Source organism: Pygocentrus nattereri, chromosome 28, assembly GCF_015220715.1.
Source record: "Pygocentrus nattereri isolate fPygNat1 chromosome 28, fPygNat1.pri, whole genome shotgun sequence".
NCBI classification, from domain to species: Eukaryota; Metazoa; Chordata; class Actinopteri; order Characiformes; family Serrasalmidae; genus Pygocentrus; species Pygocentrus nattereri.
The window spans coordinates 916,293-939,146 of NC_051238.1; the positions used below are offsets into that span (position 1 = coordinate 916,293).

The window sequence follows — 22,854 nt, forward strand, 5'->3', positions numbered from 1 at the left end:
TTGGGTTAATCTTTCAAGGTGCCAGTGTTTGAAAGCTGGATGTCATTGATGCTTCATTGCAGGATGAGGGAGATACAGACCAGCAATTCAGTGAAACGCAAGTGTTGCTTGGGTTTCGCTTAAGGTTCTACAGCCCAATCCCATCTCACCCCTCGCCTCGACCGCTCAGCCCTACCCCTTCGTTTTGTGTTCTTGTCTATCCATCTGTCTGTCTATCTGTCTATCCATCTAGGGGTAGGGTGTCCTAATTCATGTTGAGATGGAGGGGTGGGGCTGAAGGGTTAGGGTTGCCTAGTCCTCCAAACGGTTATGAGGAAAAAATAAAGGCAAGTTGGAGCCCAAGAGACCAAAGAAACCCACAAATTTGGTAGTTTTCTCGGTTAGAAATTACAATAGCCATCTGTAACGGTTCTGGATGGTAGCGGGGGGCCGGGGGGCCGGGGGTGAAGGCAGAGAGCTTCTCAAACGAAAATAACACTCTGCTTTTCAGCCTGCGAAAACAAGCCCGACTCGCGGGGACTTTTCATTTGCCTTTCTCTTCGCTCTGCTCAGTCGGTTTGGCTCGGCTAGCTTCTGCTCTCGCGCCTTCACGGGGTCTCCTTCTCTCTCTGGGCTCTGCCGCCTACTGAAGGAAGTGATGACTATAAGGCACAGGTGAGCATCATCAGTTACTTAGCCCGGTTCAGCTGGACCGGCTTCTCCATCCCGAATTCGACGCTCAGCCACGCCCCCTTCTCCACACCATCATATTGTCTTAGTTTAATGTTGTTTTCTTCATAATAAGCATAAAAATTCACTAGTACTAGCTGATGTCTCTGTAACTAGCTCGCTAACTTTCCACCTCCCATTCCACCTTAAATAGTCCAGAAGTTCTGGTGCCTGAAACTCTAGAGGGTAACTGCTACATCATTTAAGGTGGAGCATGAAAATTTAAACAAGAAGCTGGGAATAGCTGAGTTCAGCAGTCCCAGTGGTTGCTATGGTATTCCAGGTGGTTCAAATGGTATTCCCAGTGGTTGCTATGGTATTCCCAGTGGTTGCTATGGTATTCCAGGTGGTTCATATAGCATTCCCGGTGGTTGCTATGGCTTCCCGGTGGTTGCTATGGTATCCCAGGTGGTTCATATAGCATTCCCGGTGGTTGCTATGGCTTCCCGGTGGTTGCTGTGGCATTCCAGGTGGTTCATATAGTATTGTTGTGGGGGGGGTTAGGTGTCTGATTAGGTGTCTGATTAAGGGGTCTTTGCACTGTAACAGGGTTTTTCAGATTGATGGAGAATGTGCTGTCGATGGTTCTGTATAAAATCTTTTTGAAAAGAGTTCTATATAATGACAAAAATAGTTCTTCTGTTGTTGTAACAGTAGAAGAACCCTTTTTGGTGCTACGTAGAACCATATACAACATATTTTCAATGAATCTGAATAACCATTTAACAGTGCAAAGAACCCTTTAATCATACAAAGGGTTCTTTGAGTGTTCATGGTTCTATAGAACCATTTTCTTTACTAAAGAACCACCATTTGTGTGTAGTATCATGCGTATTGTTGACTAAACACCAGTAATAAATTGAGTGCTTTCATGCTGGTTGCTGTGCAGACTTTACAGTAACAGATGAAAGAACAGCTGACTTTGATCTTCGTTACTGTTACTGGTTAAATTCTACGTCTGCTGTTTCCATCAAAGTGTCTAAATAGACATCAATATCATCACTACAGTGACCGGAACTGAAGCCGGTATTCAGGACCTCGGCCGAACACCAAAAAGCAATCGAGGCGTTTCTTATTGTATCTGAAAGTGGAGGAGAACTGACGCAGCTTGGCCACAAGGTTCATTTTTAAGGGCTTGTTAAATATCAAATATAAGATGTTTTATTCTGACAATGGAATCTTTCATGGTTCCCAAAATGCACCATAGCTGAACTCCAGAGCGGCTTTGCTATAACGATGATAAACAACTCAAACAACCCGTTGGTCATTTTCATTGCCACTTCAGGAGTTAATTAAATGTTTGATTTTCAGATTTTATTGTTCTTTGTTATTATTTTCTAATTATATATTTTTTGGTGGTCTCTAATAAATATATTGATGTTAAACCAGATAGTGTTGTGAAGTATGAAGGCGTGGCGTTACGAGTGCACAGTTTTGAGTGTGTTTGTTTGTTTGTGTGTTTTTCAGGATGTCGTGATGGGAGAGAGGAAGGATCCTAATGAGCTGGTTGGTGAGTAACATAAAGCTCTTTAAATTAACACCCAGATGTGAAATATTTCAGTACAATATGATATGATTGTGTAATCTAGTGTTCAGTAATGACTTAGTGTGTGTGTATCATATAATGTGTCTGTGTGTGTGTGTCAGTCATATAATCTGGGTGGGTGTGTGTCAGTCAGTCATATAATCTGGGTGGGTGGGTGGGTGTGTGTGTGTCAATCAGTCATATAATCTGGGTGGGTGGGTGTGTGTGTGTGTCAGTCATATAATCTGGGTGGGTGGGTGTGTGTGTCAGTCATATAATCTGGGTGGGTGGGTGTGTGTGTGTCATATAATCTGGGTGGGTGTGTGTGTGTGTGTGTCATATAATCTGGGTGGGTGGGTGTGTGTGTCGGTCATATAATCTGGGTGGGTGTGTGTCAGTCATATAATCTGGGTGGGTGTGTGTGTGTCATATAATCTGGGTGGGTGTGTGTGTGTGTCATATAATCTGGGTGGGTGTGTGTGTGTGTCATATAATCTGGGTGGGTGGGTGTGTGTGTGTGTGTGTCAGTCATATAATCTGGGTGGGTGTGTGTGTGTGTGTGTGTGTGTGTGTCATATAATCTGGGTGTGTGTGTGAGAGTGAGTGAGTGTGTGTGACGAGTCCAGGAAATGAGTGTTGCGTTTGTTTACTTTAGCGCTTCAGGTGGATTAATAACTGATAAACAGCTCCACTTTTCTCTCGCCTTCAGTCATGATAACGCAGCAGTTTTGATCTTTATCGTTTCCCTCTGAGCAGAGATATGAAATTATCTAGCACCACAAAACCTGGAACATGCATTAAAGATCCTGTCTAGTGATCTTAGTCTATCCTACAACTTTTACATTGTAATAACAATATAATAAAAACTAACACATATAATACAAAATATAACATTATACATTTATGTAATTATTCTGCTGTATATGTTAATATCCACTGATGATGACCACCTCCTTGTTTCTACACTCACTGTCCATTTTCTCAGCTCCACTTACTGTATATGCTTTAGTTCTGCAGTTACAGACTGTAGTCCATCTAACACCAACACACCAGCACTACTGCATGTGTCTCTCTCTCTCCCCCTCCCTCTGTGTCTCTCTCTCCCCCTCTCTCTGTGTCTCTCTCTCCCCCTCTCTCTGTGTCTCTCTCTCCCCCTCTCTCTGTGTCTCTCTCTCCCCCTCTCTCTGTGTCTGTCTATCCCCCTCTCTCTGTGTCTCTCTCTCTCCCCTTCTCTCTGTGTCTCTCTCTCCCCCTCTCTCTGTGTCTCTCTCTCCCCCTCTCTCTGTGTCTCTCTCTCCCCCTCTCTCTGTGTCTCTCTCTCTCCCCCTCTCTCTGTGTCTCTCTCTCCCCCTCTCTCTGTGTCTCTCTCTCTCTCCCCCTCTCTCTGTGTCTCTCTCTCTCTCCCCCTCTCTCTGTGTCTCTCTCTCTCCCCCTCTCTCTGTGTCTCTCTCTCCCCCTCTCTCTGTGTCTCTCTCTCCCCCTCTCTCTGTGTCTGGCTATCCCCCTCTCTCTGTGTCTCTCTCTCCCCCTCTCTCTGTGTCTCTCTCTCCCCCTCTCTCCGTGTCTCTCTCTCCCCCTCTCTCTGTGTCTCTCTCTCCCCCTCTCTCTGTGTCTGGCTATCCCCCTCTCTCTGTGTCTCTCTCTCCCCCTCTCTCTGTGTCTCTCTCTCCCCCTCTCTCTGTGTCTCTCTCTCCCCCTCTCTCTGTGTCTCTCTCTCCCCCTCTCTCTGTGTCTGGCTATCCCCCTCTCTCTGTGTCTCTCTCTCCCCCTCTCTCTGTGTCTCTCTCTCCCCCTCTCTCTGTGTCTGGCTATCCCCCTCTCTCTGTGTCTCTCTCTCCCCCTCTCTCTGTGTCTGGCTATCCCCCTCTCTCTGTGTCTCTCTCTCCCCCTCTCTCTGTGTCTGTGTCTCTCTCTCCCCCTCTCTCTGTGCCTGTGTCTCTCTCCCCCTCTCTCTGTGCCTGTGTCTCTCTCTCCCCCTCTCTCTGTGTCTCTCTCTCCCCCTCTCTCTGTGTCTCTCTCTCCCCCTCTCTCTGTGTCTGTGTCTCTCTCTCCCCCTCTCTCTGTGTCTGTCTCTCCCCCTCTCTCTGTGTCTCTCTCTCTCCCTCTCTCTGTGTCTCTCTCTCCCCCTCTCTCTGTGTCTCTCTCTCTCCCTCTCTCTGTGTCTCTCTCTCCCCCTCTCCCTGTGTCTCTCTCTCCCCCTCTCCCTGTGTCTCTCTCTCCCCCTCTCCCTGTGTCTCTCTCTCCCCCTCTCTCTGTGTCTCTCTCTCTCCCCTTCTCTCTTTGTCTCTCTCCCCCTCTCCCTGTGTGTGTCTCTCTCCCCCTCTCCCTGTGTCTCTCTCTCTCCCCCTGTCTCTGTGTCTCCCTCTCCCCCTCTCTCTGTGTCTCTCCCCCTTCTCTCTGTCTCTCTCTCCCCCTCTCTCTGTCTCTCTCCCCCTCTCTCTGTGTCTCCCTCTCTCTGTGTCTCCCTCTCTCTGTGTCTCCCTCTCTCTCCCCCTTTCTCTGTCTCTCTCCCCCCTTTCTCTGTCTATCCCCCTCTCTCCCCCTCTCTCTGTGTCTCTCTCTCCCCCTCTCTCTGTGTCTGTGTCTCTCTCTCCCCCTCTCTCTGTGTCTGTGTCTCTCTCTCCCCCTCTCTCTGTGTCTGTCTCTCCCCCTCTCTCTGTGTCTCTCTCTCTCCCTCTCTCTGTGTCTCTCTCTCCCCCTCTCTCTGTGTCTCTCTCTCTCCCTCTCTCTGTGTCTCTCTCTCTCCCTCTCTCTGTGTCTCTCTCTCTCCCTCTCTCTGTGTCTCTCTCTCCCCCTCTCCCTGTGTCTCTCTCTCCCCCTCTCCCTGTGTCTCTCTCTCCCCCTCTCCCTGTGTCTCTCTCTCCCCCTCTCTCTGTGTCTCTCTCTCTCCCCTTCTCTCTTTGTCTCTCTCCCCCTCTCCCTGTGTGTGTCTCTCTCCCCCTCTCCCTGTGTCTCTCTCTCTCCCCCTGTCTCTGTGTCTCCCTCTCCCCCTCTCTCTGTGTCTCTCCCCCTTCTCTCTGTCTCTCTCTCCCCCTCTCTCTGTCTCTCTCCCCCTCTCTCTGTGTCTCCCTCTCTCTGTGTCTCCCTCTCTCTGTGTCTCCCTCTCTCTCCCCCTTTCTCTGTCTCTCTCCCCCCTTTCTCTGTCTATCCCCCTCTCTCTGTGTCTGTCTATCCCCCTCTCTCTGTGTCTGTCTATCCCCCTCTCTCTGTGTCTGTCTATCCCCTCCTCTCTCTGTCTCTCTCTCCCCCTCTCTCTGTCTCTCTCTCCCCCTCTCTCTGTCTCTCTCTCCCCCTCTCTCTGTGTCTCTCTCTCCCCCTCTCTCTGTGTCTCTCTCTCTCCCCTTCTCTCAGTGTCTCTCTCCCCCTCTCCCTGTGTCTCTCTCTCCCCCTCTCCCTGTGTCTCCCTCTCTCTGTGTCTCCCTCTCTCTCCCCCTTTCTCTGTCTCTCTCCCCCCTTTCTCTGTCTATCCCCCTCTCTCTGTGTCTGTCTATCCCCCTCTCTCTGTGTCTGTCTATCCCCCTCTCTCTGTGTCTGTCTATCCCCCTCTCTCTGTGTCTGTCTATCCCCTCCTCTCTGTGTCTGTCTATCCCCCTCTCTCTGTCTCTCTCTCCCCCTCTCTCTGTCTCTCTCTCCCCCTCTCTCTGTCTCTCTCTCCCCCTCTCTCTGTGTCTCTCTCTCCCCCTCTCTCTGTGTCTCTCTCTCTCCCCTTCTCTCAGTGTCTCTCTCCCCCTCTCCCTGTGTCTCTCTCTCCCCCTCTCCCTGTGTCTCTCTCTCCCCCTCTCTCTGTCTCCCTCTCTCTCCCCCTTTCTCTGTCTCTCTCCCCCTTTCTCTGTCTCTCTCCCCCTCTCTCTGTCTCTCTCCCCCTCTCTCTGTCTCTCTCCCCCTCTCTCTGTGTCTGTCTCTACCCTCTCTCTGTGTCTCTCTCTCCCCCCTCTCTCTGTGTCTCTCTCTCCCCCCTCTCTCTGTGTCTCTCTCTCCCCCTCTCTCTGTGTCTCTCTCTCCCCCTCTCTCTGTGTCTCTCTCTCCCCCTCTCTCTGTGTCTGTCTCTCTCTGTGACTCTTCTTCTCTCTCTCTCTCTCTCTCTCTCTCTCTCTCTCTCTCTCTCTCTCTCTCTCTCTCTCTCTCTCAGGGCAGAGCACGCCCTTCTCCTCCCCCTGCAGCTCTTTTGTGTTTGAGGACAAAGCTGATCTTTAAGAGTCTGCCGCTGACATTTTAATAAAAAAGAGTAAAAAGGAGAGAAGAGGGAGAGTCTCTTACACAACGACTCCAAACAGACTCCTTTTCATCACCAGCATTCCTCAGAAACCAGAGAAAAGAGGAAAACTAGGAAAAAAAACTCTACAGTGCTGATACTACTGTATCAGTACCACTGCACCCATTTTCCAAAATTCCCCCATAACTCTGTGTCTATGTACTATGTAAACAGAGGTTCAGAGGGTTTGGTGTGAAGTGGTTCAGACGTCTTTACAGTGGTGGTGATAGGAACCAGGCGTCACCATGACTACAACACAGATATAGACACTTTATTTACTATCCAGAACCACCAGAGAACCTACACGAGTCTTCTGAGTTTATATGGAATGTTGATGATGGAAAATAGTGGAAAATCTGGAATAATCAGTTTTCTTTGGGGACTATTTTGCCACACAGCGCCCTGCATGTCTCCCTCCACCATGAATGGAGTTGAAGTTCTCTAAACTCTCATAAAACAGCGTCTCAGTCATCAAGCAGTGAATTCAGAACCAGTTCATGTAGGAACTTTCTGTGAGGAGCTTTTAGAGGGGGACGTCTGGTTCCCATCACCACCACTGTGAACAGCTCTGACTCGGACAATTTCCACATCAAACCACTCTGAATATCTTTGTTTACATTTTAACTGGTAGATGATGTGACAAAAATAATATATTGCAGTATTTCAACTAAATTACACTATAAACAGTAAGTCACAGTGTATATATATTTTCAGATATCAGAAAAAAACTGAACACAGTGATTTTTATTCAGTATTAGTCACTAAATCCAGTTAATCGGATTCATTTTACTCTCTTTATAATGAGACATGCAGTCGGTTAGTGTCTACAAACACTGACGATAAACATGATTGAACTGAGTCTTAATTTATCATAATAATGATATATATTGTCATATTGCCCAGCCCTGATCTTAATGAAATTCAGCAGAAATGTTGGGGAAAAATAATTTCTGCATGCTCTGTTCATTGGGCTGTTTGTGTTTGTGATCAGTAGCTTCTTCAGTTTCCAGTGTAACTGCTGTTTTGCCGTGATGGTGCCGCTGTTCAGTGGGAACTCTCTTTGTTTTGCTGGTGGTGACCAATGGCAATGCCCCTCTGGGTGGGAGCACTGTTGGCAAGGAGTTGAAGATGCCAGTAAAATGACTCTCCGAGTTGCTTGATCGGCCTGACGGAAAAAAACATCTCCACACAACTCCGAGCTTTTCCTCCTCTGACTCATACAGCCTCACAGAACGGACGCAGAGCTGCATCACTGTGATCCTTGCTGACCAGCAGTTTGGACACCACAGCGCACAGAAACACAAAGCAGCACAAAGACGAGACATTTAATGTTTGATCTTGGTATCATAAATGTGCGTATCTCGCAGTCACGCTCAGGTGTAAAAGGAGCATCCAGTGGAGGTGGAGTCCCAAGCGAAGATGAGTGGAGGCCACAAAAGCAACTGAATGAAAAATATTCATCTTTTGTAGCGCTAGTTTGTTGAAATCCCAAACACTTTAAGAGCTATTTGGTGCTCAATCATCCAAGTTGCATGAAAATAGAAATGTAGATCTGACTGATATGCGAATTACTCTGCGGCTGATTGATTAATCTTTTGCACGACATTGAAAGCAAGCAGAGATTTGAGCACGAATCAGCGTTGGTGCGTGAAATCAAGCACCAGCCTACCATCTTCTCATTTACTTAAGCAGTAGAACCCGAGAGGGAGTGTGTTATCACAGAATATCATCACAGCTGTAATTTGGTGGCTGTAGATCATCTCAGCCGTGATGTTATTGGTGATAACTCACTCCTGGAGTGCTCTACTGCTTTAATACAGCAGTTAAATAAATACAGTAAGAAATGAATAAACTGGCCGTGAACGCGGCGTTTAATATGTTTTAATGTTCAGCTCCTTCCTCCTAATTAGAGCTCCTTAACGAGCAGCTTGGTGCTACGTCAGAGTAACGAGCTCCGCCCACTCGCTGCACAGCCGGCAGTTCGTTCTCCAGCTGCTTACACTAAATTCCCAAACTGTCGTCACCACTGAGCAGCTTTTCAGTCGGCAGCTGTGACAGAAGAACAGCTGAACAACCTGGAATCAGCCAGAAATGAACCCAACACCATTCGTCAGACGAGTCTGATCTTCAGAGTCGGACCAAATCAGACTGAGCCGTAAAACTGACCCAATATCAGGTTCAGCTCAGTTTGGTCAGTTTCTCCAGATCAGTATTAATGTTGTTTTGTTCCAGCCGGTCTGTAAAGCTTCTTACAGCCCGTTTAGTTTGGCGAATAGTGTTGGGTTCATTTCTGGCTGATTCCAGGTTGTTCAGCTGTTCTTCTGTCACAGCTGCCGACTGAAAAGCTGCTCAGTGGTGATGACAGTTTGGGAATTTAGTGTCGTCTCGTCTTAAGAGTCGGACCAAATTGGCTGTCGGTTAGATGTGATCAAACAGTGTCCGTTTTCTGTTTGGGGCAAAGTAAGAAGTAAAAACGTTCAAAGGGCTTGAGCGTCTCTGGCAGCTGTCAGTCATTGCCTAGTAACAGCATCTCAGCGAAGTGATAGTGTTTGTGATGAACCCGTGATGTTCTGGTGAAATAACAGTACAGTTAGAACGCCTCTCAACCAATCAGCTCGCGTGGCCGGAACTGTTGTATAAATGTCATTTATATGAAGCCTGACGTAAGTTATGTTTTGTTAGGGAGCCAATACTGAGCGAACTTTATAGTTTTAAAATTACAATCACTGGAAAGAATTAAATGAACAAAACATCTTAGTATTTTTTAGACAGTAAAACGATTGTTTTGTGATAATTTTTTTAAAATAACACATTTAAGCGTTGTATTAAAACGGGCAGTAGTAGGAAACGAAAGCGCTACGTCTGTTAGTTGCATAAAGTCCATCCACTTTTGTACTGCACACATTATTAGTGTTGTTGTTTTATTCTGATTATTGGTGTTATAAATTATATTGATTAATAGTTTTGCTCGTTAACTTCAAGTATTTTTGAGTTTGGTCGTAAAGATACAGCAAGATGAAACTGATGAGGTATAAAACTTTTCGATCGTTTTATTATTAGATGTGATCGTGTTGTTGGCATGACATACATCCTCACAGGGTTTATAACAGATGAATATTCCAAATTCCCAATATTCCGACCTAAAGTGAAGGTTAAATACTTGTTTTTTTCGTAATTGTACACCTTCACAGTCGTTGAGAATTGTTTAAAATGGTGAAAATAACTTTCCAAATGTTCACCCGCTTCTTTCTCACCGTGCTGCTCGTTCACCTCGGCAGGTTTTATAGCTGCAGGGCTTGTTTTCTTCTTCACATGTTCGTGTCTGTGGGTTTTTTCCCCTCTTTCTGGGCCGACGGCCAGATCTGCTCTGCCACACCCGGCCCTGCCCTGCGAGCGCAGTTTACTGCCTCAGACTTGCCCAGAATAACAGAGAGAGAGAGAGAGAGAGAGAAAAGAGGGAAAGTCAGAGGAAATTCGGCAGTGACCTGTTCCAACCAGCCACAGACACACTCAGCAGCACATTCCACTGCTGAGGAATTTGTTCAGTAGAAGCTCTGAGGTCCTGGAAGGACTCCAGAAGGAGTGGGAGTGTTTTAAAGCCCCTGAAGGTCAAAGGTTTTGGTAAAAAATGACCAAACAGAGGCCAGGAGTTATTTACGGATGTAAAACTGCAGAATGTGTGCAGTGTGAACAGCCAGTGTCACTAATAAATGCACATTTTTCGGCAGAGTGATGTTTTTATTAACTTTGATCGATATTTTTGTGTTTCAAAACAATAAAAATAGACTTAATAATAACAAACCTTGCAGAGGCTTTCAGAGAGTTTACTAGGAAAGAGATAAAGTAGAGAGATGTTAAAGCCTTTTATAAGGATCTCGTCAGCAACTTCGCGATACCATACCGTGGCAACGGACCGTTTTGGCCGAGGTTTACCCGAAAAAAACTACATCAAAAACTTTAGAAATTGAGTGATGATAATTACTGTGTTTGTTTTAATGCTATTAATGTGAACCTGTTATGCTGTTTTTCTCTGTCCATTAGTGTGTTATGTAGCTTCTTGGGTCACAAAGCTCAAAGTTACCTCCAGAACCTACTTTTCTCAGCTGCCTGAAACGCCTTGTTGGAATTCCTGCCCTTTTCCTTTGTTACAAGATGACATCATCTCGTAACACAGTCTGTACTGCCCGCCTACTGGCGAGCTCCGCCCCCTCACACAGAGATGCAGAGTAAAAGCTTCCCACTCTGAAATGTCCTGCTCCGCTCCAGCTCTCAAAGGTGGATCGGCTCTGTCAGCTTGTTCTACCGGACTTTCGGGATCCACTCTGGATAAAACTGATACGGCAGAACCAATGGCGCTGGAAAACCAGCCAAAGCGGTGTAGAAGAATTTGTAGCTGGATGCTGCTCTGGTGGTTGACCAGTCAGAACAGAGTGGGCGAACTGCCCAATCAGAGCACACTGGGCTCATCGGGAGGCGGGGCTTAAAGACACAGGAGCTCTAATGGAGTGTTTTTTTAGACAGAGAGTGATTGGAGATGAATAGTATGAGGGAAAACAGTGTTTAAATCGACTCCAAGACCCTCCATCCATCCATCCATCCATCCATCTTCCGCTTCTCCGGGGTTCGGGTCGCGGAGGCAGCATCCTGAGCAATGAGGCCCAGACCTCCCTTTCCCCAGCCACTTCCACTAGCTCCCTGGGAGGGATTCCGAAGCGCTCCCAGGCCAGCTGGGCGATATAGTCACGCCAGCGTGTCCTGGGTCTTCCCTGGGGTCTCCTCCCCGGTGGACTTGCCTGTGACACCTCCCAAGGGAGGCGTCCAGGAGGCATCCTAACCAGATGCCCGAACCACCTCAGCTGGCTCCTCTCGACGTGGAGAAGCAGCGGCTCTTCTCCGAGTCCCTCCCGGATGAACGAACGGATGACTCCAAGACCCCCTAAATAAAATTATAATAATGGAATGAGTGTAATAGATTCCCTTTAATAATTAATATTTTGTTTAAAAATAATGTGTTGGGGAGTTTCTAAAAGCAGTGTTATATCACAGAGAGACACATTAGTAGACATGCGGCTTTTAGGGCAGTCGTGGGCTGGAGGTTAGGGAGCTGGGCCTGTGACCGGAAGGTTGCCGGTTCGATCCCCAGGGCCAACAGTTCATGACTGAGCAAGACACCTAACCCCCAACTGCTCCCTGGGTGCCGTGGATAGGGCTGCCCACCGCTCCGGGCAAGTGTGCTCACTGGCCCCTAGTGTGTGTGTGTTCACCAGTGTGTATGTGGTGTTTCACTTCACGGATGGGTTAAATGCGGAGGTGGAATTTCCCCGGTTGCGGGATCAAAAAGTATCACTTACAGTTCTCATTAATCACAAAGACAGCAGCACAGGTAGGAGTCAGTATCTGGGCAGTAAAAAGAATTCTTGTCTATGGATATTATGTAGAAATATTCCCACAAAATGCTGATAAAGCAAAAATGCTATGTTGTACTGGATTTCCCTGCAGCCGGACACAGTTATGTTCTGTTCAAACACATGGATATCCAAAATTTAGAGAGACTTGGTATTTGCACAGCAAGACTTCAGGCCTCAGAGTAATTGGGGGAAAAAAAAGGAATAACCGCAAAACGAATAACGCTCCTGGCAGCTGGGAAACTCTGCAGACAAAGATGAGTCTAACCCAGACATTTCGGTAGTCCAGGCGTATAGAGGTGACCGCCTAAGTAACACATTCAGCAGCAGAATGGAAAAGACGCGGTCTAATTCTGGCGATATTACGCAGGGGGAAAAGGAAATTGTAACAATAGAGCTGACATGCGCATCGAACGAGGGGCGAGCCTGGGACGAACGTCTTATCAGCTCAGATGCGTTTGTTTTTGTAAAGCTGCTATAAGCAGCATTAAATCCAGTGTGGAGCAGTGAAAGTACATGTTGGTTGGCTTGGTGCTAACATTATATACTGATTCCCATAGAGATGCTAGCGATCAGCATTTTTGTTGCAATAGGAATTGGATAAACAAACAATGTGTTATTGTGAACAGTTTGCTTTGTAGAAAACGTGTATCTGTGAATACGTTCATCAGATCAGTGTCAATTAAACAATTACATTTAATCTGTTAGTGTTTGTACTACAGTATAAAGGCTTTGCACATTCGGTCACATTATTAAGTCCAGATATTCGTTTTTTTAAAGGCTGAATTTTAATTGTCTCTCGTCTGCTTTTGTCTTACCAGCCCAGTTTTCAGAGAAAGTAAGGAACATGTCTCCTGAAGAGATCCGGATCCCTACAGAACCACCTGGGCGCTGCTCCAGCCATCTACAGGTGTGTATTTACCTGCCTACTCATCTTTTGCAACTTAATTAAAGGCGTCTAGGGGGTTGGACTGATCCACTTTTCTTCATTTCAGAGGTGCTTACTGACTCAGACATCTTTACAGTGGTGGTGATGGGAACCAGGCGTCAGCATGACAACACCACAGATATAGACATTTTATTTACTATCTAAACTCTCATAAAACAGCGTCTCAGTCATCAGGCAGTGAATTCTAACCATTTCATGTAGGAACTTTCTGTGAGGAGCTTTTAGAGGGACGTCTGGTTCCTATCACCACCACTGTGAAGAGTTCTGACTCAGTAAGTTTATCTAGAACAGAGCGTTTCACACCAAACCACTCAGAACCACCCTGTTTACCACCTATCTTAACCAATTAATTATGCCGACATCTCTAATTTTATGCATTTTCACTTAGAAAATCAACATGCAATTTGAGTTCTACTTGTAGAAGCTTGAGTCTGATGTTCTCTGATGATGTATCTGTTGTTTTTAGTCCTCACTCTTTCATCATCTGATGGATTCACACTCTGAGTGACTAACGCCAACTCCTAAACCTATTCCGCTTCTCTCCTCCTACTCCACACCTCCACAGCGCTGCTGTTTTATTTGGCTGTATTTCTCTGAGCAGTTTAAACCTGCACTTTATCATTCTGCTGTTCAGAACTGAAATCAATCAGATCAGTGGGCTGATATCCTTTCCTGTATGCTGTAACAGAGCTGTTACACTCTGACTTTAGGGAGATATTACATCACGTTAATTCAGTGTTTTTCCTCTAGGATTTTTTCGTTGCAGGCCCACACACCAAACCCACCAGCAGCTTTCATTAAAAGGTGCTATGATTAAGTAATTTTCCCAATAGAAAAACATTGTCAGTTTACAGTACTCCTTTAAAATAAAGCTCTGCTGATCCTTCAACACAGTTTAACAGTAAATGGTCTTAAACCCTGGAGTTAATGTAGAACTGCTGATTCACCCTTTAACCCTGAAGATCAGCGCAGACGACTGGTCACTATAGCAACGCAGACAACAGTCTCGCCCAGCTAGTAGCTCATGAAACCTCAAAGAGAGATTTAAGAAGAACATTGATAATTTGGGGGTTAATGGACTTACTTGTGTTTATAATCAGTCCGGCTGGTTTCCTGATACGTTTAATCTGCAACCAGAAACTGAAAAAGTCACGAAGCTGAAGTCGCTTCTCCTTCCCCAGATTCTTGTTCGAATTCTCCTGTTCCACCTTAAATAGTATAGCAGATACATTCTGATGCCTCAGGGACCATTTAAGGTGAAATGAGAACATTCGAACAAGAAGCTGGAGAATGAGATGCGACTTCAGCCTCGGAAAAAATCGAACGGTGAGGGACGTTTTACACAAACTGTTCTGCTTATGGGGAAAAGTTTCCTGCTGGAGATGTGAGAGAAGCAGCTGTAGCTGAGCTGAAGATTAAATCAGAGCAAAGTGAGTCCGAGTTTTTGTGTATTTTATGTGTTTTATTCTCTAGTAGGACATTAACACAGTTACAGCCAAGACGGTAAAATGGACATTAATGTGAGGCGATTTTTTTTGTTGAAAGGACAAAATGGCTCTTCTGAACGTCCGGGTTGTGGCTCCTGGGTTAGTTGGTCTCTCTCTCTCTCTCTCTCTCTCTCTCTCTCTCTCTCTCTCTCTCTCTCTCTCTCTCTCTCTCTCTCTCTCTCTCTCGCTCTCTCTCTCGCTCTCTCTCTCGCTCTCTCTCGCTCTCTCTCTCGCTCTCTCTCGCTCTCTCTCTCGCTCTCTCTCGCTCGCTCTCTCGCTCTCTCTCTCGCTCTCTCTCGCTCGCTCTCTCGCTCTCTCTCTCGCTCTCTCTCGCTCGCTCTCTCTCTCTCGCTCGCTCTCTCTCGCTCGCTCGCTCTCTCTCTCTCTCTCTCTCTCTCTCTCTCTCTCTCTCTCTCTCTCGCTCGCTCTCGCTCTCTCGCTCGCTCGCTCTCTCTCTCCTCTGTGTTCTAGGTGTTGGTTGAGTTATAGGTTTGTATTGATGATGAATATCCGGCGCCTGCAGCTCTGCATTCCTGCAGCTCCGACATGATCAGGACCTGTAGCTGGAGATTAGAGTGTTTAACCATCTTAACACGTCAGTTACAGTCATGCCCAGAGAGGATGTTATCGTCAGAGTTTGGGAACGCCTAGTTTTTAATTCCACTGGTCATGTTTTATTTGTTGTATATTAAAGCATCACCAGGTTTATTTAGAAGAAAACGTCACGCATGTTAATTGTAGTGCTTTATGTATATAAAGTTGTCAGCACCTTCCGTCAGATTATACTGTTTTTTTTGTCGACTTTAGAAATGAAAATAAGGAAACACATCTTGGACACACAGCATTTATTTGCATATTGTAATACACAGTTACTGTAAACCTTTAACATTTAGTTTTATTTTTTCCCTCAGAATGATAAATTCAGCAGTAGCTTTGGATTAAAATGTGCTGGTGTTCTTTTCTGAGGGGTGCCCAAACTTTTGCAGATGACTGTAGATATCCGTGATGCACCAAAATAACACGCTCTGCTGAAAATGAAATTCAGGACATGCTGGGCCGACAGCCAAAACTGAAAAAGGGAAGAAAAAAAAAAACCGTGTGAATAACAGTTTCAGGATACGTTAGTGCTGTAATAATAAAATGACAATCATTAAGTCTAATAAACTTCATATCAGAATGTAGAAAAGATGTTTAAAATGTTTTAAGCTTTTAATATCTTTAATATATTCCTCATTTAGTGACATTATCGCACATGATGACTTTCCAATGTAGAAGTCTTTGTTTACTGTAAACAAACAAAACAGATTATTTTGGCTTTAGTTTATCGTCTGGTTTGGCTGATATTTATAACTGTCATGGAAACCAGGAAAGAGCTGTTCCTGTTACCCCTACAAGGTTTTCTAGTCTATCTAGTAAGATAGAGTGGTCTATTGTGTCAAATGCCGCACTGAGATCAAGGACTAGCAAAGACACATTTCCTCTGTCAGAGAAAAATAAAAGATCATTTACAGTTTTTACTGGTGCTGTTTCTGTACTGTGATGTGGCCTAAAACCAGACTGAAATGTTTCATGTATATGATTCCTATGCAAATAGGAGCTTAATTGTTTTGCTACCGCTTTTCCAAGATCTTGGATATAAAGGGGCGATTCGAGATAGTTTGATAAGTTCTCAGGGGTAGAGGTCGGCTTTCTTAATCAGCGGTCTAATTACTGCTCATTTAAGAGTTTTTGGGATGTATCCAAGGCTAAGAGGAGTTTATTATTGACAGAATAGGCTTTGTTATTTCTGGCAAAATTTCCTTGAGTAAACCTGTAGGACTCGGATCTAACGAACAAGTAGAAGATCTTGCAGAGGAAACAATTTCAACTACTTCATTTTCTTGAAGTAAATGATTCCAGCCTCTCTGTAATGATTGTTATATTCTCAGGGTTTAGCCTGGCATTATAAGGCATAGGTTTGTTTGGTTAGACTGCGTTCTGATTTTTCCTGATTAGTTCAATTTTATCACTAAAAAAATTCATAAAATCATTGCTGCTATAGGCTAGTAGTATCTGAGGGTTCGGTGACTGTTTGTCCGTTATTTTAGAAATTGTGCTAAATGGTAATCTAAGAATATTCTCATTGTTTTCTATGAGAGAGGCTGACTGTGCTGTGGCAAGTGCCCTTCTATAGTCTATAAGCCTCTCTTTCCAGGCGGACTGGAACACTTCTAGTTTCTTCTTCTTTCGGCTGCTCCCTTTAGGGGTCGCCACAGCGGATCATCTGCCTCCATCTTGCCCTATCCACTGCCTCCTCTACTTTCACACCAACCATCTCCATGTCCACCTTCACTACATCCATAAACCTTCTCTGAGGTCTACCTCTTCTCCTTCTACCCGGCAGCTCCATCTCCAACATTCTTTGCCCAATATGTCCACTATTCCTCCTCAACACATGTCCAAACCATGTCAACCTGGCCTCTCTGGCTTTATCTCCAAACTGCTCCACCTTCACTGTCCCTCTGATCTGCTCATTTCCAACTCATTGCTCATTGGAACACTTCTAGTTTAGTCAGGCCAATTTCGCTCTAGTTGTCTGGCAGTCTGTTTTAAAGCTCGAGTATGATCGTTATACAAAGGGGCAGGTCTTTTTCTGCCTATTTTATTTTTTAATTTAGCCACACTAACTAGAGTAGATCGAAAAGTATCCTCTAAGCCAGGGGTGTCAAAGTCCGCTCCTGAAAGGGCCATATTAAAAAAATCTCAGCAAATCCGTGGGCCGAACAATGCCTGTATTTTTATTTCATTTTTATCAATTTAAACCGATCTGACTGTTGTTTATTCACAATACGCAAAAACCTCACCAGTAAAATACAGATGCTTGTAGTAGACCTTGAAATATTATATGAATACTTAAAATATCCATAATGTGTATGTACCCAGGAGCTCCGTCTTTTAAACCTACCTGTTTGCTTGACCAGGACTCCTGGCTTCCTTTCTTTGCTTCAGGTTCATTAAGACTTGGGCTCAGTTTCTGAGCTGCTGAGCTGACATTTAGTGCTCGTATTGGCTGAACTGCAGTTTGTGTGTTTGGTGATGTAATTGTTGTAGAATTGAGGTCTAACCGCTGTCCCATAGACTGCTGTTGGGTAGGAGAGTCAGAGAGCGCACATTGCGTTGCAGTGCATGCTGGGGGCTGTAGTGCAGTGCACTGTAAAATAGGGGTGGGTGAAAAAATCGATTCTTAGATGCATCGTGATGCGGACGTGGACGATTCTGAATCACAAATGTCAAAAAATCTAATTTCAAAATTTTAATTGATAACGTAATGGATTTCAAATGCAAGTTAATTTGTCTCCAAATTGTCAATATTTGTCTTAAATATTTTGTGAACTAGCAGTTATGGGCTGCATTAGCTGCAGTTTAAGATCATTTACTGTTAAACTGAGTTGAAGGATCAGCAGAGCTTTATTTTACTGTAGAGGAGGATTATTTTATTATTACCTACTGATCTGATTCAGCTGTGGAGCCACGACAGGGCAGGAAAAGAGCCGCATGTTGCCGAACCTAAAAAAAAAAAAAGCTCTGCTATTGTTAAGTCAAGCTTGTGAAAAACAGTAGAATCTTTTTTGGTGCTATTCTCTATAGAACCACATACAACATTCTCCATCAAATAAAGGAACCGTTTCACCATGCAAAGAACCATCTTTAAGTTGTTTGAGTTTCCCGAAAATAAACTGTCCCCAAACTTTTGAGTGAGCGGACAGGAAGAGGCTGAGTGACCGCACCTCATGGCACGTTTCCAAGCACGTTTTGGAATCTGGTTGTCAAAAATGACCGTCTGGGTCTAGAATCTCACTCGCACAAAGGCTCGACTCAGTGGCACAGCAGCGTCCACAAAACATCCTCAGCCTGGCTCCTGTTCTTCACTGATTCCATTCATTGTACTCGACTTCATTAAAATTCAGGACTTACAGGGGAATTCCATCCATTCTTTTTTAGATCCCCCATAATCCAGTGTGTGAGGTGTAATCCGAGAGATTCGGAGCGGTTTGGTGTGAAATGGTTCGGATGTCTTTACAGTGGTGGTGATGGGAACCAGGCATCGCCATGACTACAACACAGATATAGACACTTTATTTACTATCCAGAACCACCAGAGAACCTACACGAGTCTTCTGAGCTTATATGGAATGTTGATGATGGAAAACAGTGGAAAATCTGGAATAATCAGTTTTCTTTGGGGACTATTTTGCCGCACAGCGCCCTGCATGTCTCCCTCCACCATGAATGGAGTTCAAGTTTTCTTCATTATATCTTTTAACAGTTTGCGTTTCTTCAGTGAATGCAGTGCGTCATTAGTGTCACCGTTAGCACAACAGTCAACTTCACCGCCTTAAAATAAATTGTTTTTCTGTCATTTTTACATGTTCTGAGTTGCACTTGAGACACACAAGTAATATTACATGATTGGCCTGATTTTAGCCACAAAGACCACTTAAGGAACTCCATTTCCACAGGATATGATGGCATATTTACCAAGACGTCGACCCACACAGGATTAGTGTAACCTGAACTTATTTTTGGGCGGCAGAATCTTTACTGATGCAGAAGAGCACTTGGTAAAAATGACTGACTAAAATGAGAAATATCTGTAATTACACTAATATAATTAGTAATAATATTATAATTACACCTCCTTATGAAATAATTCCACATTTTAATATGTAAAAGGTGCTCCATTAGTATTATGTACACATTTATCGTAACTATATTATTCTCCAGGGTATGTTTTGGCTGTTCTGTCTGAATTTTTCTGACCAAATTAGGCAAATTATTCAGTAACTGCATGAAATAAACTTTAACTTGTATTTTATTTGATTTATTTTTTGTAAAAGCCCATCAAATGAACAGAACACGTTTTATGATCTCCACATACCACTATATGCTTATAATTCACTGCTGAAAGCCAAAAATCTCCGCCGCTCTTTATATTATTATTTTCTAAAAGTGATGTTTCCAGAGCAGATCACTGAAGAGACGCCGTCTGTTTATAGTTTAGAGCCCAGATTTGGGGAAAAACGGGTCGACTTTCAGTAGAAAAACAAAGTTCAGCTTCTTTTATTATAAGGGTTTAAAATGACATCACCGTCTATTAGACTGGAGAGAAGAGCTACAGCCTCACACGACGCCCAGCTTCTGAATGGAGCTTATGGAATATGAACGTTATGAAGTATGTTTTGATCACCGGTGGATCCAGGGAGTTGAAGAGATTAATAATAATAAAAGTAATTAATATGTACACATTTTTTGCTTCTCTTGCAACAGTCTTGAGTGGCTTATGGCTTTTATAAAACAGCAGACAGGATAAAATATGATGAATTACATTTTTTTTCTGTAAATAAATTACTATTAACAAAAATCAACAAACAAGTATTCGTAGGCCTGCTGGATGAGAAGAGCATTTGGTCAGCCAGCACTCTGTACTGCATTTCCTAAGAAAACAAAACGTAATGTTCGTGTTCAGTTTCATTAAAAGTGACCTGATTTGTTGTTACTTCTTTGATTGATCAGGAAAAGATCTATAAACTTTACGAGCGGAAGCTTCACGGGGACTTCGACACAAACAGCCACATACAGAAGAAGAAAGAATTCCGCAATCCGAGGTGGGATTTTCACTGTGTTTTATTTAGGGCGCAGAGCTGATTTATTGGTTCTATAGATTCTGAACGTGTCATTTCCTTTTTACAGCATTTACGAGAAACTGATCCAGTACTGTGGAATCGATGAGCTCGGCACCAACTACCCAAAAGTAAGTCAAAGACCACCCTTTTGCATTACCGGTGTTAATCAGTACTTTAATTTGAATGTGTTTTTTTCCCTCTGTAGGACATGTTTGACCCCCACGGTTGGGCTGAGGATTCATATTACGAAGCATTAGGTGAGACACGTACATCTGAACTCATCACTCTGAACTAAGCTTTAGTCTACTGTGGGTTTATGACTAATTTTATTTATGGAACATTCTTTAAAAAGTAAATAAATGAATGCAGGCAGTTTGTGATGCAAACGAAATGAGAAGGGGAAAATCATTCAGTTAAACTACAGGAAGATGTTTGACTAACAGAATACCGTTAGATAAAGAAATTAAAACCGAAAAATAAAATGTAACTGTTGGAGACACTGATCCTGTTTATCTTTTTGTTTCTATCGACAGCCAAAGCTCAGAAGGTAGAGATGGAAAAACTGGAAAAAGCCAAAAAGGAGAGGACCAAGGTGATAGCCCTGAGGCACACCACTGTTTTTATGGCAGAACAGAGCTTTTAATTACTTTCTGTCTCAACATTTGGCAAAAATTTGTGTTTGTGATGATTTATGTTTGCATGTATGCTTTTGTTTTTAGATTGAATTTGTAACAGGAACAAAGAAAGGCAACACAACGAACGCGGCCACGGTGACCACCAACACGACCACCGCCACGTCTTCAGGTACACTTTGTTTTTCTTTTTTGCTTTGGTTTGGGTTTTTTTGGAAGTTGAAGGTCCTATGAGCTGCAAACTCCATGCTTGGATGTTTACACGCAGCCCAGGAGTGACGATTCTAGGATTGTATAAATGGACAAGCAGTTAAGCTCTTAAGAATGATGAAGCATCTTTTTTAAGCGGGAAGGTAAATAATAAATAGAATATTGAGAAATTAAAGTGTCTGATGGCTGCAGATCTTCTTCATTCACTAAAGACCCTTTATTAATAAACTGATTAGTGCTGCGGTTTGATTGTATGTTTCTGTGTGCATCTCTCAGCCGAGGCTCAGAAGAGGAAGAGTAAGTGGGACTCTGCGGTTCCGGTGACTCTGGCTCAGCCTGCACTCCTCACCACCACAGCTACTCTCCCCGGGGTGGTCTCTGTCACCACCACAGCCAGCGGTACCAAGACCACCGTCATCTCCGCCGTAGGCACCATCCTGAAAAAGGCCAAGCAGTGACGCACCTGGAGCTCACCTGAGCTTCACGGGAGCCTCTTACAGATTCGGGACTTATTTTCCGCGAACTACTGATTCTATTCACCGGGCGAGTTTCAAGAACCTCCGATTTCAAACACTGGAGGGAACGCCCTCCTGACGTCTGTCAGAAATTTTATACAACTTGGGCAGTTTAATTTACGCCATTTGTTGTCTCTCTGCACGGATCGTGTTCAGTTTGAGCCCATTTTAAGTGTATTTATGTTGCTCAGAAACAGCTTTAGGAAGCAAAACACAAAAGTTGCTTTAAATTCTTATTACAGATTGTCGAACCAGCGCAGTGAAGATTTCTTTTAGCAGGTATTTTTGTGCTCTCAGAAGTTTTTGTTTACCCTTCACAGGTGATTATTCATGTGTACATATTGAGACAAGCTGATTCAGTGGCTTTTTCACAACTGCTCATGCCAGAAATAAATGTTTTGCATTGTTGTAGATCTGAATTTTCTGTTCTTGCACTTTCAGAAGCTGATTTCATCTGTATGTGCAGGATTTTGTATATACACTATATGGACACACCTGGTATTCACTGAATTCAGGTGTTTCATTCAGTCTCATTACCACAGGTGTATAAAATCAAGCACCTAGCCATGCAGCCTGCCTTTATACACATTAGTGAAAGACTGAATTCCAGCGGGGTTCTGTAACCCCACCATTCCAGCGGGGTTCTGTAACCCCACCATTCCAGCGGGGTTCTGTAACCCCACCATTGCAACAAGTCAGTTTGTTGAATTTCGTCCATCCTTGAGTTTCCACGATCACCTGTGAGTGTATCATTGAAGAGTGGAAGCATTTAGGAACCACAGCAACTTGGCCACGAAGAGTCAGACCATGTAAAGTTACAGAGCAGGTCACCGAGTTCTTTCACTAATGTCTGTAGAAGCAGTCTGCAGGCCTAGGGACTTGGATTTATACACCTGTGGCCATGGAAGTGACTGGAACACCTGAATTCAATGATTTGGATGGGTGAGTGAAAACCTTTGGAAATATAGTGTATTTTCAGCTAAAGTTACTCAATGTGTTAAAAAGATGTTCATGAAGTTTGAGTTTTGCGTTATATTTATGTCCCATCTGATTCCGTGAGTTTATTGGCTGGCTGTAAAGCAGAAATCTGATTACTCTGACTCTGTAGACCCGTTTATAGCACCAAACAGGGTTCTGCTAATGTTACGATGTCAAGCTATACAATAGAAGGACCCTTTTCAGCATCTACATAGAACCCCATGCAGCACATTCGCCATCAATATGGAGAATCAGTTTACCATGCAAAGAACCATTTAAAGCATGAAAATGGTTCTTTAAGTGTTTATGGTTCTATACTGAACCAATGGGCCTCGTTCTACAGTATCTTCTTAAGTTTGTTGTTGATGAAGGTCCTGAGAAAAGTCTGCGTCTGATTCATGACGTGTTCTTAAAGTGCAGAACTGTTCTCACCTTTGTGCTCTTGAGTGTGTGTAGATTTTGTTCTTATCTAAGAACAAACCCCACATGAGAGAACACTGGTGAGTCAGTCTTTTCTTTTTCTTCTTAAG

At 44.1% G+C, this 22,854-nt stretch overlaps 1 protein-coding gene across 2 annotated transcripts in view; it reads left to right on the top strand.

The window, feature by feature from the left end:
* The window catches only part of LOC108413360 (SAP30 binding protein), a 30,323-nt gene extending 8,566 nt beyond the window's left edge, over nt 1-21,757 (top strand). For both annotated transcript variants that reach the window (XM_017685838.2, XM_037535671.1), the window contains 8 exons: nt 2,176-2,218; nt 12,712-12,800; nt 19,880-19,971; nt 20,057-20,117; nt 20,195-20,246; nt 20,523-20,581; nt 20,709-20,793; nt 21,108-21,757. In XM_017685838.2, the coding sequence (XP_017541327.1) occupies nt 2,176-2,218; nt 12,712-12,800; nt 19,880-19,971; nt 20,057-20,117; nt 20,195-20,246; nt 20,523-20,581; nt 20,709-20,793; nt 21,108-21,289 (663 nt within the window). In that variant the 3' untranslated portion in view covers nt 21,290-21,757. The remainder of the gene's footprint in view (nt 1-2,175; nt 2,219-12,711; nt 12,801-19,879; nt 19,972-20,056; nt 20,118-20,194; nt 20,247-20,522; nt 20,582-20,708; nt 20,794-21,107) is intronic.
* The last annotated feature ends 1,097 nt before the right edge of the window (nt 21,758-22,854 follow it).